This window comes from Dama dama, chromosome 17 (assembly GCF_033118175.1).
Source record: "Dama dama isolate Ldn47 chromosome 17, ASM3311817v1, whole genome shotgun sequence".
NCBI classification, from domain to species: Eukaryota; Metazoa; Chordata; class Mammalia; order Artiodactyla; family Cervidae; genus Dama; species Dama dama.
The window spans coordinates 45,337,540-45,357,032 of NC_083697.1; the positions used below are offsets into that span (position 1 = coordinate 45,337,540).

Below are 19,493 nucleotides of genomic sequence, written 5' to 3' on the forward strand. Positions count from 1 at the left end.
TGGTCCAGAGACCACACTCTAAAAACCATTGCCCTAGATAATCATCTCAGAGCTTAAACTAGCTCCAAAAACTGGTCCAGTTTTAGTAACTGGGCACTGGTAACTATGGATCCTAGTTCTCCCCTGCTCTAAACAGATGATGCAAACAGATTTAGCAGAGAGATGTGAACATCTCCTGGATGAGGGTGATAGCTTCTGATGAACTACAGATTCCTTGATCCCTGGAAATTCTAGAACTCTTTGGTTGGGTATAGGAGAACCAGGTATGAGTTCAGGGAACTCAGTTCTTGTTTCATCTGCGCCAGGTAATCAGACCTGGCTGAAGACCAACGTCCTGAACACAAATAAAATAGCAACCATCTAGAATTATACTGTGGCTTTTAACTCTATCAAATAGCTTGGAACATAGGAGGCATGAAACAAATTTTAATTCTTAATTTCCATGCTATTAAATTTCAATATTTACATTTCTAATACAAAAACATTATCAGAAAAAATATGTAATTTACCTGAACACAATATGCAAAAATGGAAAATAGTACCATTAAAGTAGTTAAATCCACAGAATTATTTTGTGCCATGAATTCAATCAATGATATTGTTGTCTAACTCTGCTTTTACTCATATTTACCTATTTTGCATCAAGTCTGCTTTCTTATTCTTTTTCCCCATATATCCCAATTTCACAAAACTTTTCTCCATAGAAAATGTAAATAGAGAGAATGTTTTCTTATTTTTGTTTTTGTTTCTTTTTTGTCTTTTTTTTTTTTTTTTACTGTATGAGTGTTTAAGTGTATAAATTGTTTTCTAAATCATGCTAGCAATTGGATTTTTTTTTTCAAGGTAATAGGGGGCTTGAATGTTGACTTTAGTGGATTTTGTTGTAGTTCGGTCACTAAGCCATGTCTGACTCTTTGGGACCCCATTGACTGAAGCATGCCAGGCTTCTCTGTCCTTCACTATCTCCTGAAGTTTGCTTAAGCTCACGTCCACTGAGTCAGTAATGCTATCTAACCATCTCATCCTCTGCCACCCTGTCTCCTTTTGCCTTCAATCTTTCCAATGAGTTGTCTTGTTGTGTCAGGTGGCCAAAGTATTGGAACTTCAGCTTCAGCGTCAGTCCTTCCAATGAATATTCACGGTTGATTTCCTTTAGGATTGACTGATCTGATCTCCTTGCAGTCCAACAGACTCTTAAGAGTCTTCTCCAGCACCACAATTTGAAAGCATCAGTTCTTCAGCACTCAGCCTTCTTTATGGTCCAACTCTCATATCTGTACATGACTACTGGAAAAACCACAGCTTTGACTATATGCACTTTTGTTGGCAAAATGGTCTTTACTTTTTAATATGCTGCCTAGGTTTGTCATAACTTTCCTTCCAAGGAGCCAGTGTCTTTTAATTTCATGGCTGCAGTCACTAACCTCAGTGATTTTGGAGCCCAAGAAAAGAAAATCTGTCACTGCTTCTGTTTAAACAACGTCAGGCTTTATGGCGACCTCATATGATAGCAAGAGGCAACACAGAAGGTTTTCTTCAGGATAGGTGTAACAAAGTCAAAGAGTAGTTCAAAATTCAGTTGGAAGCAATGTAGTCTAGAAAGAATGAAGACCTAGAGTTAATGATACTAAAGCAAATGAGGCCTCCAAAAATGTCCTGCAATAATACTAATATTTTTTGAATGATCAATCTGATATAAATCATGTATAAATTGCCGTTTTTCCCTGAAAAAGTTGATGACACAAAGAAATTAATGTGCCGTGTCTCTCAGGAATTCGTTGTAGTCTTCCTTTCTTTCCTTGATGAAATTCACTGGATGTATCTTTTTATTCAAATTTGCATAAAATTAAAACATATAATTTCTGTAGGCATGTTGCTGTAAGTGGTATTTTTGGCTCTTTTCTTGGTTTTACACAGAAGGAAAAGTGAGCCAGGGAAAGAATCAAACTTGAACTCATATCTATGACTTGCATTGTGCAATGATATAAATAACATTACTTGTGAATATTTGGAATGCAAGATACATTTTTGCAATTAAAATACAGAGCCATGATTCTGTGTGGTGGATGAAAGTGAACATAAATACTCATATCTTGTTGCTGACAGGGTATCAAAGTTGTGGAATTAAGTTAACTAGTGTGGGAGTAAACATACTTCAACCATATAAGTTACTAGTACAGACTAAAAAAAATTCCCTGGGGGTCAGGTGGGGGGAGGTACAGAAGAGTCCTTCATCAATGATACACACTTATTCTTTATCTCATTTTCCTTGCAGAAAAAAATGTGACTATGGTGTCTACTTTTTCCTTCTTAAGGAAGTTACAGTAACAGACCTTTATGATAAAATCTAGAAGGACAAATGAGTTAATGAATGTTAAATGCTTTCAAAGTATATAAATGAACAGATGAATATAAAATTGTGGCATTAAAATGAGCAATCCAGGGTTCCAATTCAGTTATCTAATGGGGACCCTGTCTTTGGACATGCCCTCAAAATGGCTTTAAGTTTTTCAGGGCAGGCAAAATGACATAGGTAGGGGTAGCTATTTTGCAAAGATATTTTGGAAAACCTAAGTAGGAGAAAAGCTACTGTGTATACTGGAGAAATTTCAAGTTGAGGATATTCTTGTGTTAAAGAAACTGATGAATTTCCAGGGGACCTCCTGTGTGTCGGGTATACTGTTAGATGAACGGAATAGAAAAATGAATTGGATGGGTCCTCTCACATTCAAAGGGGTGACGGCTAACCACACAAATAATTATCACGCTATGAGATTGGCATTAGGCTGGGGGCTTGCACAAATTCCTGTGTAAGCGGTGTAAGGTGGACTGGGACCAGGAAGAAGGAGGTGGGGTGTTTTAAATTCAAGCGAAATTGTCGACTCATTTAGATGTCATTTCAAACCGATGGTGACAGTTTTTGCTTAGGGCGGCGGAGGGGCGGAGTGGGAAGCGGGAGAGTGGGAGCAGTTGCCAGACACACATCACACTAAAAAGACAAGACGAAACAAGGAAATTCTCTTCCAAAACAGTGGGGAAAAAATATCCAGAACTCCCTGAAATAAAGGAAACCTTCTGGTTACAACGTGCGTTGCTAGGGATTTATTTTTTCCCCTTCTTTTCTAAGAGAGTAAAATCGCACAGATATATTGAAGCCCTTGGAGTTTTGTGAGCAAAGTCTGTACTCAAGACGTCAACTGAGCACGGTGTTAAGTGCCCGACTACAAAGGGTTAAACGGAAGGGGGTGGCTCGGAGATGGGGAAGGCTGGCGAAAAGGTTCACAAGCACCATTTTCCAACTTGCAAAAACTCTGAACTTTTAAGCACCCAAAAATACACATGTGTGTGTCTGTGAGCTCAGGCAGATTTATTTCGGTAATTTTTTTTTTTTTTTATCATAATGTCTCTGTTTCTCTCCCACTGCTTTAAACACTTAGCAGTCCCCCTTAGGATCGCGTGGCAAAAGCTGCAGCAAGGCATCGGCTGCGCTATTTACGAGCAGCGTTCAAAGCAGCCCTCTTGTCCTCCACCCACTGCAAACGACCGTCTTCAGCCTGGGTTACCTCTGGGGCCCTAGAGCTCGCAGCTGGGGAAACCTCCTCCCACCGCCAAACTTTGCCGCGGCGTGAGAGCGAGGGCGCGAGCCGGGGTGCCCGGGAACGCGCCGCCCGCCGCCGCCTCCGCCCGGCGCCTGCAGCCCTGGCCTCACCTCAGCCGGCCGAGGTGCAGGCTCCCCGCGCTCAGCCAGTGGGCGGCGCCGGACCGCGCGGGGCGGGGCCGAGGGGGGGTGGGGGCTCCGCCGGGTATATAAGGCGGCGCCGGCTTAACTTCTGACTTGGGCTTATTTATTTGGGGAGTACGCGGACGGCGGAGGCTGGTGGTGGTGGCGGCGGCGGCGGCTGCTGCCGCAGACGGTGGTTAAAAAAGGCGGCAGGGAGCGGCGGCGAGTGATGGGAGCTCCGTGGCTCCCGGGCGCAGGCGGGATCTGCCGAGCTTTCCGGGCAAGGCGGGAGCGCTGAGGAGAAAGGGGAGCGTCCGGGGGCCCGCGGCCAGCTCCAGAAGCGCGGGCCGGGTTTTTGTTCGGCTGCGCTGAGCGCCAGGCAGCCCGAGCCAACAACTCCAGTTACAACAACAACCCACCTTCCCGCAGCCGAGCTAGACTAGGGCTGCTGCGTCCGTCCTATTGTTTAGACACTTGCCAGGAGCTCGGGAGTCTACAGAGCCACCGAGTCCCCGCTCCCTACCGCCGCCTTCCCTCTTCCCCACTTCCCTCCCCCCAGAAAGAGGCGCGGAAAGCCACCTGGAGTAGGGAAGGTGCTGGAAGGAGACGGGCTGCTCCGGACTGCGGCCGCCGAGTCAGGTGCAGCGCCCGGATTCGAGCGGCGTCGCGACGTCGGCGGGAGGACTCCCACCGTAGCTGTGGGGACTGGATTCAAAGCCTGGGAAAAGTTCCTGCACTTTGAGAAGAAGGGCCCGCTTGTGGGCGGCTGTCGGGGGGAGACCGAGGGGCTGCGCCCCGCCCCCCCTCCAGGAGGCTGCTCTTGTTTCTTCCACCTCTGCCATCAGGTGTCTGCTGCGGAGCCGCGGCGTATCCGGGAGACGCGAGGGGCTGACACACGCACGCACACAGGACTGCAGTTAGCTGCCTCCTGGGGTCTCCTCGGATTAGCAGATCCCACCGACCCAACTGCCATCTCTCCGCCCTCCGGAACACCCCGGGAAGACCTGGGAGGCGGACACCTCCAGCTTGGCCTTTCCACACTCTTTCTGGCCGGCCTGCCAGCCATTCCCTACTCAGTCTTAGCAGGAGCTCTCATCCTCAACTTGGCCTCTTGGATTTCCTTTGCCGTGGTCGTGACTAGTGGATGTTCCTGCCTGCTGTGGCGGTGCGATTGCCCTTTTGTCTTTTCTGCTTGACCTCGGGGAAGGCCCTCGTGCGGAGCGTCTCCAAGGACGCCGGGCGGGAGGCGGAATTGCCCATACATCCTTTAGCGAAGCGCATGTGACGGGGACCGGCTGGGGCTGCGGAGGAGCTGCAGGCCAGGGGGGAGGCCGCGTGAGTGAGTCACGCCAGGAGCCCCGCAGCGCGGTTCCGCGCCCCTCAGGCTGCGCGCCAGCCCCGTGCGCCCCCGCGCGCCATGTCCACTCGTCCAGTGTGCTTCGCTCCCGGCCCGCGGGGCTCCTGCGCCTTTTAGTTTCGGAGAGCCCACTTTGATCGAGGCCACCATTCCTACTGAGCCTCCTCCTTCTGTCTTCTACAGTCTTCACTGGAATTGGATTTGCAGAGGGGGTCGGTGGAATCGGATCACCTCAGTTCCACGCACAACTGGCCCCTGCATCTTCACGATCTTCATCAGCCGTTGCAAGCTTCAGGTCTCTTACCGCCAAGTTGATATTTGCCAGACAGACGACGCGCGATCCGCTCCCCGCTGCTCTGGGGTCTCCCTGTAGCCTTGGCCAGGCCAACTGATCTTCTGGACCTAAAGTTGCCCAAGGAGCGCCTGCCCTGCAGGAGGAGAAGGGCGAGGGGAGCTGAGAGGCGTGTACCTGTGTCAGCCCTACTGCCTTGAATATTACTGTTACTTCTGTATTATTTCGTGCACGTTATCTGGACACTGGGTGGCTGGGCTCGAGGCACTGGGCCTCAGGCACCGCGCGGTTGGAGCAGAGGAACGAGCTAAAGAGAAACCCCCGGGGCCGGCGAGCTAGGAGGCGGCGGGGGAAGATGCACGGCGTCGGCTGGCAGACGCTGTCCCTGTCTCTGGGGTTAGTGCTGGCGATCCTGAACGAGGTGGCGCCGCAAGCGTGTCCGGCGCAGTGCTCCTGCTCCGGGAGCACAGTGGACTGTCACGGGCTGGCGTTGCGCAGTGTGCCCAGGAATATCCCCCGCAACACCGAGAGACTGTGAGTATGGGCGCGTTCTCCCCCTTGGCCCTCCCTCCCATCGGGGTCGCGCAGCCCCTGTATCTAGACTGGAGGGACCTCGAGTCACAGCGACTTGTGCCCGGGGCATTCCCCACCAGCTTTTCTCAACGCGCATCCTAGGCTTGAACTCTCTGGGAGGGCGCTGCCCAAGGAGGGGCCACTGCCCAAGGAGGGGCGGGCCCGCTGCCTACTGCGCTAGGTCCCTTCCTCCGGCTCTCGTCCCGCCACTCGCAGCCCTTTGCGGGCTGGTTCTCTGAGGCTGGGGAGGCGGGGAGATGAGCAAAGAGGAGTCGAGTATGCCCGGGGCAAGGGAGACGCGACTTTGTTCCTTGGACTCCGTAAACTGAGTCACCTTGCGGTTGGAAACTCTCGCGGGTCGGTTCAGGGCTCAGTTCCGGCTCTTGTCACCGCGGGGTGGCGCGAGGAGGGGGGTGGAGGGGAAGGGGGTACTCAAACGAGAGAAACCTCTGCTCCCGGGCTTTATGTCGCCCTCCTGGGGACGGAGGGAGAGGAGATGGGGTGTGGGGAGGCTGATCCCGCCCGGGGGCGCTTCCACAGGCCCACGGAAGGAAGGATGCCCCAGGATAGCGGCCGCGCGCAGCCCCCGGCTACTCTTCCCCCGCCTCCCACTTCCCGGGGGAGGAGGCGGCGGCGGAGAGCCCCCCAGGGACGTGTCGGAGCCGGGGGACTCCAGAGACAGACCGCGCGTCCCATCGACTAAGCGAAGTTAGGGCTGGCTGTCCAAACCAGGACCGGTCAAGGCGGGTCTGACCGCTTTGGTAACCCCGCGGCCCTCGGCTGCCCCCTCCGGCCCTTCCTGCTGAGCCCCAGTGCCCCCTTTCCACCTTTCTGGCAGTTTCTGCGTCTCTGCGCGTGTCAGCAGCTCCCTTTCCTTCCTCTCCTTTCTTCGCGCTCTGCTGCCCGCAGACATCCCCGCCTCCCTGTCTCTACGAGTCCCTAATGAAGAAGTAATAGCCGAGCGGGTGATGACGGCCCACGCGCTGCTTGTGGGGCGCTTTCCGAGCTCAGGGAAGTGAAGCGTGGAGGCCGTTCTCTTTGTGAACGTCGAGGCCGCTGCCCCGGCGTCCGGGGCGCGCTTCCCTCACTGTTGCGCGTGGGCCGGGCGGGGCAGGGAGGACCTGGGAGGCGCTCCCGGGTTGCGCTCCCCGGGCCTCTGCGCCCGGGGCTGTGAGGGTGGAGGGCCGCGGAGGGGACCCGCTTGGCCTCGCACGCCTCCACCCGCGCGGCTCACAGCGCTGCGAGTCGATCGTATCCAACCCATTTCCCTCTCTCTCAGTTTAAAGTCGAGCCACTTCTTTCCCTTGCAAATGGCTCCCCCATCCCGAGCCTCACTGACCTGACCCCTACTCGGTTTCTGCCTTCCTTCCCAGGCCCGCAGCGCTGGGCACGTTGCGGCCCTACTGAAGGGGTCTTGTCAAAAATGTGGTCTACCAAGTTTGTGTGGGATGGGGGCTTGAGGACTCAGGTTATGTCAGCTAGTTGGAAAAGGGAACAAACAATTCGATGGCGCTTTGCTCAGCACGGAAAATGGCTTGGGAAGGCAATGCAAAACTCAGTCTTAGCGCTTGTCATTTCATGCTATTCAGAATGGTTTAAAGTTTAAGCACTAACACGTCTTATTCAACAAAAGGGGAATGAATTTGGGGGAAAAAATAAATATAGCAACTGAGTTTTAGGTACTTGAAAAAAATGTACCCCAAGAGGGATTTATAAAGTATTTTCCGAAAATAGTTTACTCAGTGGCGGCTTATAAAATTATATTATTGACAACATAAGCACATTAAATATAGACCCCAAACATGCTGTCTTAAAGTCAAGGTAAGGTTTACTTCCTTGAAGGGGAGAACATTCAAACTGCAGCAAAGCCTGGTTTTACTTGAAATGATTGAAACCAGGGCAAGTTTAGATCCTGACCTAAGATGCCAGAAAAGGGGGTTGTGACTCAAGGAAACTGTGGTGCTGAAATCTGGACCAAAATGTCAGGGTCTGAATACTATTTCCATTATTGCCCTTGCTGGTAGTTTTCACTTTACAGTTCGCAGCGGGGGTTCCTGAGCTGCAAATAAAGAGTTTAGTTTTCATACAAACATAGAATTGTTGGAAGGTAAATGCCTATAAATGCCAGTCTTTGAAGTGCAGTTCTTTTGATGACATTTCAACTTTTCTTTGCCTTAGGAAGTTTAGCCACGGTGCCACCTAAGGATAGGGGTCTGAATTTTTAAAATTTCTCCCTGAATAATATTAGAAAATTGTTCGTTTAACTTCCTGAAGGAAACTTTTTGGGAGTGTTCATAACAATTATAGTAAATAGCAGAGTATGTGAAATTAATATACACCTCCTTATAAAAACAAAAATGAAAAGCACTCCCATACACACACAAAAGAGAACTCTTGATAACAGAATCCCTTCATTTTCTTGTCATATGCTGGTAAGCATAGACTGTAAACTTGCTAAGAATCATTTTAAAAATTTTCTTTCACAGATGACTTCCTTCTCTTTCCCTCTCTTTTACTTTGCAAACTAATAATTGAAACTGATCTTTTATCTCACAGTTCTTATTTAGTGTATATTTTTCTTTAACTAGATAATGATAGAAATTAAATGGAAGTTTCATTTTCTTACTTGTTTTCTCTTAGGGATTTGAATGGAAATAACATCACAAGGATTACCAAGACAGATTTTGCTGGTCTTCGACACCTAAGAGTTCTGTAAGTATGTTCTTCTGTGTTTTGGAGAATTACCATGTTTTTTAAGGTTGTGGATTTTGAATCATTACTGATCTCAGGTTTAAAAACTGTCTCAATGACAGAAACATAAAATTTTACCAGGCCTTGGTTTCCTTTCTGTTTATCAGTGTACTACAATTTTTAATAAAAATGTAGGCTTTTAAGTTTAGGTGCAGGCCATAAAATAGTATTATGGAAATGACCTCAAATATTTGCTGTAACAACCCTAAGTGCTTATGCATATAAAAATGTAACATAATTGCTTTCACAATATGCGTAATGTGAGACATTTGATATACTTTTAGGATTTGAGATTAACTAGAAAGAATTTAAGTGGGTCTGCATTTTATTATTGCTAATATAAAAATGTTCAGACTTTTTTAGCAATCAACACATATAAATATTTTCTAACATTAAAATAAAACAATCCAGGTTTTTGCCAAGTTTTTAGTGGGAAATGTTTCCCACTAAAATATTTTGAATTGGTAATATTTTGAATTGTCTCTTGTATCTATTAACTTTGCAGCTTTTATAAAATTGTTGCAATGTGATTACTTCTTTGGGTGTTAAATTGTGAGTGAACCATCATTTGAGATTCAGTGTAATGTAAAACTTTTTTCTTACAAACTTTTAATTAAATTTAAATTTAATATTTATATTGCAGTGAACATATACTTTTGATCATTGTGTGTTCACCGTTTATTTTTAAAAAACACATTTTGCCCTTGATGAATTCTTCCCATTTCTGACATTTATCCATCAGTGAATTGAAGTATATGTATGATGAATTATTGTATGTTGATTCATTCAGTTAAGAATTCACTTGAAAACCAGCCATCAAAATTGTATTATCATGGGTTACACCTCAAGATATACTATAGTTTAAGGTTCAGGATTCTGACTAAATTTTGTGAGAAACTGAATTAGTATTTTTTATGAAAGTTTTGTGATGAGGATACTATTTTCCCTCCCTGACTCTCTTCATATATATCATTGTTAGGTTTTGTATTGAATCTGAAACCAGAGCAGTATTTAACTTTGTAAATGGACAAGTTTTAAGTTGCTGAATTGAAACTTTTTCAGATAATGAGTGCTAACATTAAGACCCCTATTATACTTTGCATTTCAGTCAGCTTATGGAGAATAAGATTACCACCATTGAAAGAGGAGCATTCCAGGATCTTAAAGAACTGGAGAGACTGTGAGTATTTTCAATTCCAAACTTATGACGACATAACTATATTTTTAATAATACTTGCATTTCAAAGACCATGTCTTTAATTTCATGTCTTAGTCTTTGTAAATTTACAAAAACAAGAGGTTGAATTAGTGATTTTTAAACTAATTTACAATTAGAAATTATAGAAGTTTTGCCTAAATAGTACTAATTTGTGATAAAGTTCAAAAACATGCTTACTTTCCTGACACTTTTACTTCCTTGGTAACCATTGCTTTGGTACTTAGAGATGCACGTTTTTTCTTATTGTTCATATAGTTTGTTTTATTTGCTTATGGGAGGAAAGGTGGTATTTTTATTTGTATTTATGGGGCATTATAAAACAAAATTTTGCTGATAATTATTTTAGTTCCCATGATGTTGCTATGTGTGTCATTAATGGCATTGGAAGAAATACTTAAAGTTCTTAATGTTATAAGGATTTGCTTTCTGATATTTAACACTTATGGTGAATATTTATTTCATTATTTTATAGTAGCTTTCTAAATATTCTTTTTGCTGGAAAAAGCATTTAAGGATAAGTGGAAGTAAGAATTACTTTATCAAAGCATGCCATTTAACATTAATTATTTTTTTCCCAAGAAGATCAAATGTGGACTTCAGAATTTAAAATGCATTTTTTTTTATTTCAGACACAAAATCTTATGGATTGATATATATTACTTGAGAACCATTATTATTTTAGGCCTACGTGTATATGTACAAAAGACAGAAGCCTCTGAATTAAGATAAATACACAATTTGTAACTTGAAATATGAATTATATATCTCCATATGTCTTGATAATTCAAGGTTAGTAGCTTTGCATTTCTAAGGCCAAATAGTGGCTCTATTAAAAGTAGCGACAATTATTTTAATAAGTTTCCTTGTCTGTTTTAAGAGGCACTTTAGGTAAAAGTAATAATTTTATTTAAAATAGTGAGATATGAAGTTCATTTTGGGTATAGCACATACTCAGATTCATTGGGCCCTATTACAAAAGTTAATTCAGTATAATTGTAAATTAAAAAATGACTTGTCAACTTCTAAGTTATTTGTAAATAGAAGCTACACTTACAACTTAAAGTTAAATACAGATATACCTAATTTATTTATAAAGAATTTTTCCATGAACAGTATTACAATAAAGGGATATATTTGTGGGATTCAAAATAAATATAAAGCCACTACTTAAAGCTAGTTTTGGGAAGGAAATAGAGATAAGGAAAACATTTGGTTACGTTTATAACAAAGTTCATAAGTTCATAATCCATCTCAATATATAAAAATACTCTGAAACTGTTTATTCTTTGATCTCTTTTGTGACAAGCTAGTGAGTAGTTGACAAATTTATTTTTAATTCATCCACTGAAACTAAGCATTAATATAATTTAAATGATAAGATGAAGAGATAATTTAAAATTATCGTTTAAATGTTAATAGTTTTTTTCATCAATAACTTATATTTATTCATGTATGTGTGTGTGTGTTTAGGATTTATATATACATGTGAGATATATATGTGTGTATATTTATGTTTTTTTTTCTTGAACAACTTTGACCTTGAAAGATTCTCAGTGGCTTTTCATGAAGTCTCTATTTGGTTTCTTTTGTAGTTTTAAGTATTTTCAGAAACACTGAAACAAAACAAACCTTTTCATTATTTTTCAAGCCACTTTGGAGTATCGTTTGAACTTTCATTTTGAATAAATTAACTTTTCCTAAAATTTATTAACCAGATACCTTATGATGTGAAATTCGATTAAAGTTGTAAGTAGGTGCTATTTTTTGACTTTGACTTCCCCTGGGAGTGTCACTTCATCTCAGAACAATTTTCTGTTCCGTGAAGATGCAGTAAGATGTTTCAGAGTGGGAGGAGGGTTTGTAATTTTGAATGAAAACTAATATATATGCAGGACTTCTTTAAATCACCCCAGCTGTTGGCAGAGAGCAAATATTTCATATTTGTGAGGAAAAGCTGAGAAAATTCCTTTTGTTTACAACTGCCAAGTCCATCTGATGGAAACACATTGTTATCTGACAGCCAATTCATCTCCTTGGGACTCTGGAATTCAAAACCATTTCTTAGGAACACTTTTCAAATATTTAGTTTTTTTTTAAATACATTAAATGGCAAACAGTTTTGCTAAAGAATGCATTCAGGTTATTGTGAAATAAACTGTTTTATATTTTGTTCAGTATATTAATTAAAAAATAGAAATTTAAAAAGCTACCCAGAGAGTTCTATAATCAAATTACTATGGCATTATAATGATATAATTATGGCATACATTCTTATTGTAGTAGGTGATGTCATTAACATAGCATAGATTGCTTCCCCTCCCAATAGTTGCAAAAGACAATGTAATACATTGGAAGTAACCAGTGAATTAACTTTTAAATAATATATCTCATGTGAACTTATGTTTTTGGCACCTTGAATCTGAAGTTTAAATTCAAACTCCAAATTATGAAAAGGTCTACAAATGCAGATTTTTGTTGTAAATGCCATTTATACTACATATATATAGAGAGAGAGCAACTTAACTTTCATTCTTTGTGTAAAGAACAAAAATAAAAATATTAACTTTATTTGTGTGCAATACATGGTTTTAAGTTTGTTTTTCCATTTTAAAATGATAAAATCAAAACAATTCCAAATGATACCTTGTGAATATTTCAAAATTATAAGTTTTTTCTTTTTATTTTTTGTAGATAGAGTTTTAACTTGATCTAGAGAAAGAAGACTCTGAGAACAAAAGATAAGAGCTGTTCCTTTTAGAAATCCAACTTTTAATCTCTAAGAAACAGGATCATTTTATCAGATTGAGTTTAATTTTAGTATAGGATAAAAAAATCATTATTGTTAAAACAATATAGGTACAAAAGAAGCACATTTTTTTTTTTCCACTTCAAAGAATTGATGGAACTCAAGGTTATCAGTCAAAACACCAAGAACTAGATTGGGAATTAAAATCATCTGTCTCTCCCTCTTTCCTTTCCTTCTTTCCTTTCCTCTCTCACTGCCTCACTGCCTCTCACTCACTTCTTTGTATTGTATAGAAAACATCAGATGATATGATGATCAGACTGTGGTTATGAATCATCATAAAAGGAATAAGTATTAATCACACCTACACACTCTGAGCACACAGCACATCCACTTTTGACAGTTTCCCACTGTGCACCTTGACCTAACATGTGCCCTGGCAGATTCCCGTGGGTGCTCTGCGTTGCCAGTTGTACTTGTTTATCTGGGATGAGAAGAAGCCTTGAGAATGTGCCTGATGTAGATTGCATTAACAGGTCTTATACTGCATTACAGGTCTCATATTGTTTGATCAAACGTTCAAATGAAAGCTGATATAGTTAAGTGACTAGATATTCAATGGAAGCTAAGTAAGGGAAAACAAATAAGCTATAGTGAAGAACTGGAGCATTTAAGAATTATACTTTATTATACTTCATAGAAGATACCTGTGTATATCCGCAATAAAGTCTCCATACAAAATTATTAATTCAAAGTATTTCTTGACTAGTGGGTAATGTGTTAGAAGGCTGAAAAAAAATCACACTGGGACCCATGACTTTTCTCTGCAGGTGTAAAGTTCCATTATTCACTTATGTCTTATGGGATTATGCTGAAGTAATTAAAGTTATATTTTATGGCATTTTAGAGAGACCCAGGCCACTTCAGGGCTTCCCAAGTGGCACTAGTGGTAAAGAATCCATCTGTCAGTGCAGGAGACATGAGAGATTCAGTTTTGATCCCTAAGTCAGAAAGATACCTGAAGGAGGACGCGGCAAACCATTCCAGTGTTCTTGCCTGGAGAAGCCTATGGACGGAGGAGCTTGGCAGACTGTAGTCCATAGTGTTGCAAAGAGCCGGACATGACTGAAACGACATAGCAGGTGTGCATGCAGGCCACTTCAGTATTTCACTACTGTAAAGCATCTGCTTTTATACATTCCTTGACAACACAAATGCAAGAGTATGAGAAAGTTTTTGAAATTTTTTAAGTTTGTTCAAAAAAATGGTAGGGCATTTTGTACTAAATGCAATGAAACACTCATAATGCAAAATAAAATTCATATATGCCTATATTACATTAATGAAAACCAGTAGCATACCATTGAAAACCTTGGATATTAGGTATTTCATTAACTTCATAATATCTTAGACGCTTACAATAACGAAATTGCACAAGTGATAAAGCCAAAGGCTTGGGTTGTACTTTTGTTCCTATCAGTAAAGTGTAATGGCGCTCTTAAGACAATATTTCTTTAACCATTCCAAGTTTTTGTATCTTTGGATTTCAGATTACTTTTTTTTTTAACTATGTCATTTGATACTCATTTTTGCTTGAATAAAAGAGTCCTAAAAGTATTGTTATAATGAAGCCATTGCAAAACATGTTCACTTGTCTGTTTTAGTTTCTACCAAGTAGATACAAAGAAAATAACTCAGTTTAGAAATGTCTTTACAATAGAGCCTGTTTGACTACACACTTTTCTCTCCCTAAAGGACATCTCAATGGCACATGTATTTTTTGAAGGTGGTACTAAGTTATTTCTCCCTGGGTGTGCACACCGTTTATAGGCATGTGACAGCTAGTGTGAAACTAAGGAACTCCAACACTCTAGAATTTTGGTTGTAGGTCGCTACACATTAGTTCAAGCAGAGAATGTGTTGTGGAACAGGTCTGAGGGAAGTCTCCCCCAATCCCTTGCTCATTAGGGATGTGGAGAATCCCTCTTCTAACTCATCCTGCAAGTTTATAAGCAACACATAACACATTCTTTTTCTTGAAGTAATGACATACTAACAGTGCTAATCTACTTGGAAAAGAATGCAAGCTCATCATACTTTCTGGCACCTTTATACTCAAGTTTAAAGTCACTGCAGTTGTTCTTGGGAAAGTCTCTATAAAGAACATCTCAAACTCGGTAAAGAAGCTTGATACGTACATTGTAAGAGATAAATCATGCACCTCGATGCTCAAGTGTGAATCGCTTTATCTGTGATAACCATTAAATGTCCAATTATTCTTGCCTGTTTATAAGTGATAGTGAACTATTTTAAATTGCATTTACTGACTGTAATCTTAGAAGGCTTTAATGCAAGTGCACTGTTGAAGTTTAGCAGAACACTGAATCTCTCTGAAAGGGTTTCTCATACAACGTTTTTTAATGGGCCTTGAAGTTGAACGGTGGTGAGAAGTTCTGTTTGCTCTTTGTGGAACGTTTTATAAATTCTGCAGCGGCAATGCTGTTTATTTTTCCCACATCTGTTTTGGGCTCATCCTTTGTAACAGTGTTTGCTGGATGCTGTGGCCTTTATGTCTCCCCTGAAATGAGTAGTTTAGTTTGCACTGTTCCAATGTATTTGTGGAAGCAACCAATGTCAAATATTTTACATTGAACTCCTGTCTTTCATTCCTGTTGGATACCCTTCTGCTTGAATTATGCCTTCTAAACTGAATTTTACAACTTAACATGGAATGAGAGACTTTTCTGCATGAACTTTACATATACTGCTCTTACCTGTTTCAGAGCAATTTATATCTGCTGGACTGGAAGGAGTGTTGGTGAAAACATTTTCAGAATTAGATTTTGGTAACAGTTTGGATTTGGGTTTAATGCAGTTGGAATTTTTGCTTTAAGATAACATCGACAGAAAATTACTTATTCTCTTGGCAGTGTCCATCCGCCCTGAATGCAGGTGGGACTCCTATCTCTCAGCTGCCATTCTCCTCACTGTAGATAACCTAGCCTCCCCTCAGTGAAAACACCTTGTAATTTTATATGCTATTGCCTGGTATCCTGTGGAACGTTGGCAAATATTCACTGGTTTTACTGTCAATTGTGCTTTTTAAACAGATACAAGCTCTCTTCCTTACCTTTAAAACATTACATGAGAGTAAATACTTGATTTCAGTTCCATTGTGAGATCTTGGTCAAATTGTCTTATCTTTGAAAACTGCGTGTTTGGTCATCATTAAAGGAGACAGTTATTATATCTCATAGTAATGGTATGTGGTTTCAGTAAGATAATGCACGTATTTTTCACAAAATGCTTGATGCAGAGTTTGAACTTTTCATTATTACAAATTTCAACATCTCCTTTCCTGTTTTTCAGAAGCTGAGTTTTGGAAATACTTTATCTTTTTGAGCTAATAAAATGTGTCTATATTAAATCTGACTTTTAAATATCCATATTTACTATCATTTTCCTTCTGATTTTCTTCTTATAGCATATAGTCAATAGAAGAGATGTGAAGAAAGTGCAAAGCCTTCTCCAAATTTTTTTCAGAGTATTTATCATAATCGCTCTGAACGTATAGAGACTATCAAGAAGTAAGGAGAGTGAAGAGGAAGCAACTTTTTATTAATAAATTTTGATCTCTTACCATGGAGCATAAAGGGTGAAAATACTGATACTGCCGAAAATATAAAATTTATCTAATACTAGCTAAATGTTAAAAATCTTTGCTTAAAAAATGTTAGCATAAAAGACAAATGGAAATTTACCTGAGAAGAAGACATTTATGTATGAGAAACAGGAGATTGTAAACGATAGACTTTTAAAGGCAGTGTTCATCAAATACTTGTTTCGAATCAGGTGCGTTGTAAATATATTACATTTACAGTGATAGGTAAATATGAGACTTTCCTACTAGCTTTGATAAAATCATTTTCATTTTACATTTTGGATTGGGATGAAGGTCGCAAATGTTAACTGGATTGAGGAGGAAGTTGAAAGGAGACCTCCAACCTTTAACAATGGATAAGTAACAGGAGTGGGTGGCAGATAATAATTAGAAACAAAGCTTGTCAATAATGCCCTTCAAGTTGAGTTTTAAGAATCTGCATTTCAGAGGCCTGCGGTTTTTAGTGTGGTACAGAAAGATCATTCATCTCATTGAAGGCCACCCAGAGGAAATAGTTACTGGGATCTCTCTCATCTTTTCCCTGAAAGAATGTGTCTCAGAGACTCATTACACACCTTTCTGAAACCATGACTTTCCATCCAGAGAATTTTTAGTCCTCAGATCCTGTGGGCAGATTCCATCTAGTTAGTGATGACCTAGGAGCTGAATATCGCTGAATCTCTGTTATGTGTCCTTGGACACAATTGAGTATCCTTGCTGGAACAGTTAGTAATTGACCTACCTGATCTGCTTAATGCTGCTAATTTTTGTTGGTTCCATAAATCCTCCTCTGAGATGACTTTGATTCACTACATGCTGTTTATCTGTTCTTGGACTATCAGATTTTAACTTCTTTAACACATATGCATTAGAGTTATTATGATGCTCTTCAAGCTACTAAGAAGTATTTTGTAGCATTGGAAGAGGCCAGGCAACTTTTTCTCCAGCTCTGTTTAGAAATTATTATGCACCTTGATAGTCTTTAACATAATTTTGGATTTTGAAAAGTACTCTTTAGTTTAAAGATTTAATTCCTGGTCATTGTACAGAGGAACTCTGCCTTAATTTTTTTTTCCTTTATTGAATATTTTGGAAGAGTTTCACTTTCTATTGTAATGTTTGTGTTTCCATTTATTCTTGGTACTGATGGAAGAGGAACTAGAAGAATAGGAACCAAAAATGTATTGGTATTCTTTTTAAAAAAGTGCAGTCATACTGTTTTTCTATGCATGTTATCACTTCATCTGTTATCTGCCTTTTTTTATATGACATTACTTTGCTTGATACACATGATTGGTCTAGACACATTAAGATCATTTATAATAATTTTCATGATATAGTGATAAATTACTTGAATTTTAAGAAAAATATTTTATACATATTTTCATTTTTATTTCAACTTTAGGTATTTTAAATAGATCTTTAAAATAGTGCACTGACTAGAAAGCTAGTTTCTTTTTAAATAAAGCTTGATGTTTTATTTCCAGGTGACTCATTCATAGATTTTTAAGAAGTGGGCTATGTAAAACTACGTTTTGCCCCAACCTCCCCTCCCCACTCCCCCCAAAAAAGAAAGATTGCTGAAAGGGAAAGTTGAGGATTACATTATTTTGAATTATTGTTTAGGAATGTTTAGACTGTGTCTCTTTGAAAGGAGTGATTCAGGGGGTGTGTTCTGGAGTCAGCCCACCTGAATTTAGGTTCTAGCTCTACTTTCTATGAGCTCTGTGTCTCCCTCCAAAATACCAGTGACAATGGCACCTACTTATGGGGTAGAATGAATGTGATAGTTCATGTGAACTTCTCAGAACACTGACTGTCACCTGGTAAGTTAACTGTTATTTGGAGAATGAATTAAGAATCCCTTAAGAATATGAAAAAAAAGTGAGAAAAGACACTGCTTGCACTCTCTCTGAATTGCCTTCTTTCTTACAATATCTGAAATTGTGTGGACCCATTAACACATAATCTAGTGGCAGCTCTCAGTCACTTGGATATCTGAATTTGTTTCAACATATTGAATTCCTTCCAGTTTCTAGATTATGTTGAGAAAGGCATGACAGGGGGAAGTTAAAGGAAAGGAGGCAGTTGCTCTAGAGGGCTCATGAAAGCAGGTTTGGTGGTGGGACTTTGATTATCTGGAGAGGGGCATAAAACCTAAGGCAGGTAGAAACGCCTGTTAGAAATGCCATGTTAGAAAACATGTCTGGAGAAAGCTGGCTGAACATAAAATGCACATGCTGGGGTTTTGCCAAACTATATCAAAATGCAAAGAGCAGTTTGTTTTTATTCAGCATTTCCTAAGAACCTAGTAAGTGCCAAGGAAGAGGGAAGGAAATATGAATACATAGATATGGTCTTTCCAGGGTTTCCCCATTGGGTGGCTCAGTGGTAAAGAACCACCTGCAATGCAGGAGCTGCAGGTTTGATCCCTGGGTCCAGTGTTCTTGCCTGGAGAATCCCGTGGACAGAGGAGCCTAGCAGGCTACAGTCCATGGGGTCACCAAGAGACAGACGCGGCTGAAGCGACTCAGCACCCAGCACGTAGTCTTTACGCTTGAAGAGCTCACAGTGTGGTGGGACTCAGACATTTATGTGAGTGAATGTTTTGAGTAACACAGTGTGAGGCACTCTTGCTTATCAAATACTAGAGGCATATGCAGACACAGACAAGGGAGGAACCGCCTTTATGCAGGAGAACCAGGGGAATTACACAGAGGATGTTAGAAAGGACCCTTTGGAGAAAAGGGAAAAGTCCATACAGAGAGTTGCCTCTGTGAGGACTGGGGACCTGAAGAAATGTCCTTCTTTTGGTTGGAGAATCACAGACGATGTTTGTTCTCCAGTGGTTTGGATCAGATTATGAAAACACATCTCTGTCATTTTAAAAATTGGGATTGCCTCTCTGGAAAATGGGGAGTCTTTCCTAGAAAAATTCTCATTACCACTGTTGTGAATATTTGTAATTATTTTTTCAGACATAAATATAACAAGATCATGATTAAATTATAGTTTATTGAAAGTGTATGATAGTAGACTCTAGGAGTACTCATACCTTAGAATTATGCCTGGCAAAGAAAAAAATAAAAGCTTTTGATTTCACTTTACATTAATCTTGTTGTGTGCTTTATTCATCAAAAAAAAAAAAAAAAAAAAACACCAAAATTAGTTTA

At 40.9% G+C, this 19,493-nt stretch overlaps 2 protein-coding genes across 3 annotated transcripts in view; both read left to right on the forward strand.

The window, feature by feature from the left end:
• Positions 1-3,256: 3,256 nt before the first annotated feature.
• On the forward strand, positions 3,257-5,451 carry LOC133071842 (uncharacterized). Its single transcript, XM_061164706.1, has 5 exons — positions 3,257-3,277; positions 3,451-3,747; positions 3,858-4,001; positions 4,192-4,886; positions 5,262-5,451. Exons 1-5 carry the CDS (start codon positions 3,257-3,259, stop codon positions 5,449-5,451), a joined length of 1,347 nt encoding a protein of 448 aa, XP_061020689.1.
• Positions 5,452-5,599: 148 nt separating this feature from the next.
• Positions 5,600-19,493, forward strand: part of SLIT2 (slit guidance ligand 2) — a 385,924-nt gene continuing 372,030 nt past the window's right edge. For both annotated transcript variants that reach the window (XM_061164461.1, XM_061164462.1), the window contains exons 1-3: positions 5,600-5,904; positions 8,584-8,655; positions 9,803-9,874. In XM_061164461.1, the coding sequence (XP_061020444.1) occupies positions 5,726-5,904; positions 8,584-8,655; positions 9,803-9,874 (323 nt within the window). In that variant the 5' untranslated portion in view covers positions 5,600-5,725. The remainder of the gene's footprint in view (positions 5,905-8,583; positions 8,656-9,802; positions 9,875-19,493) is intronic.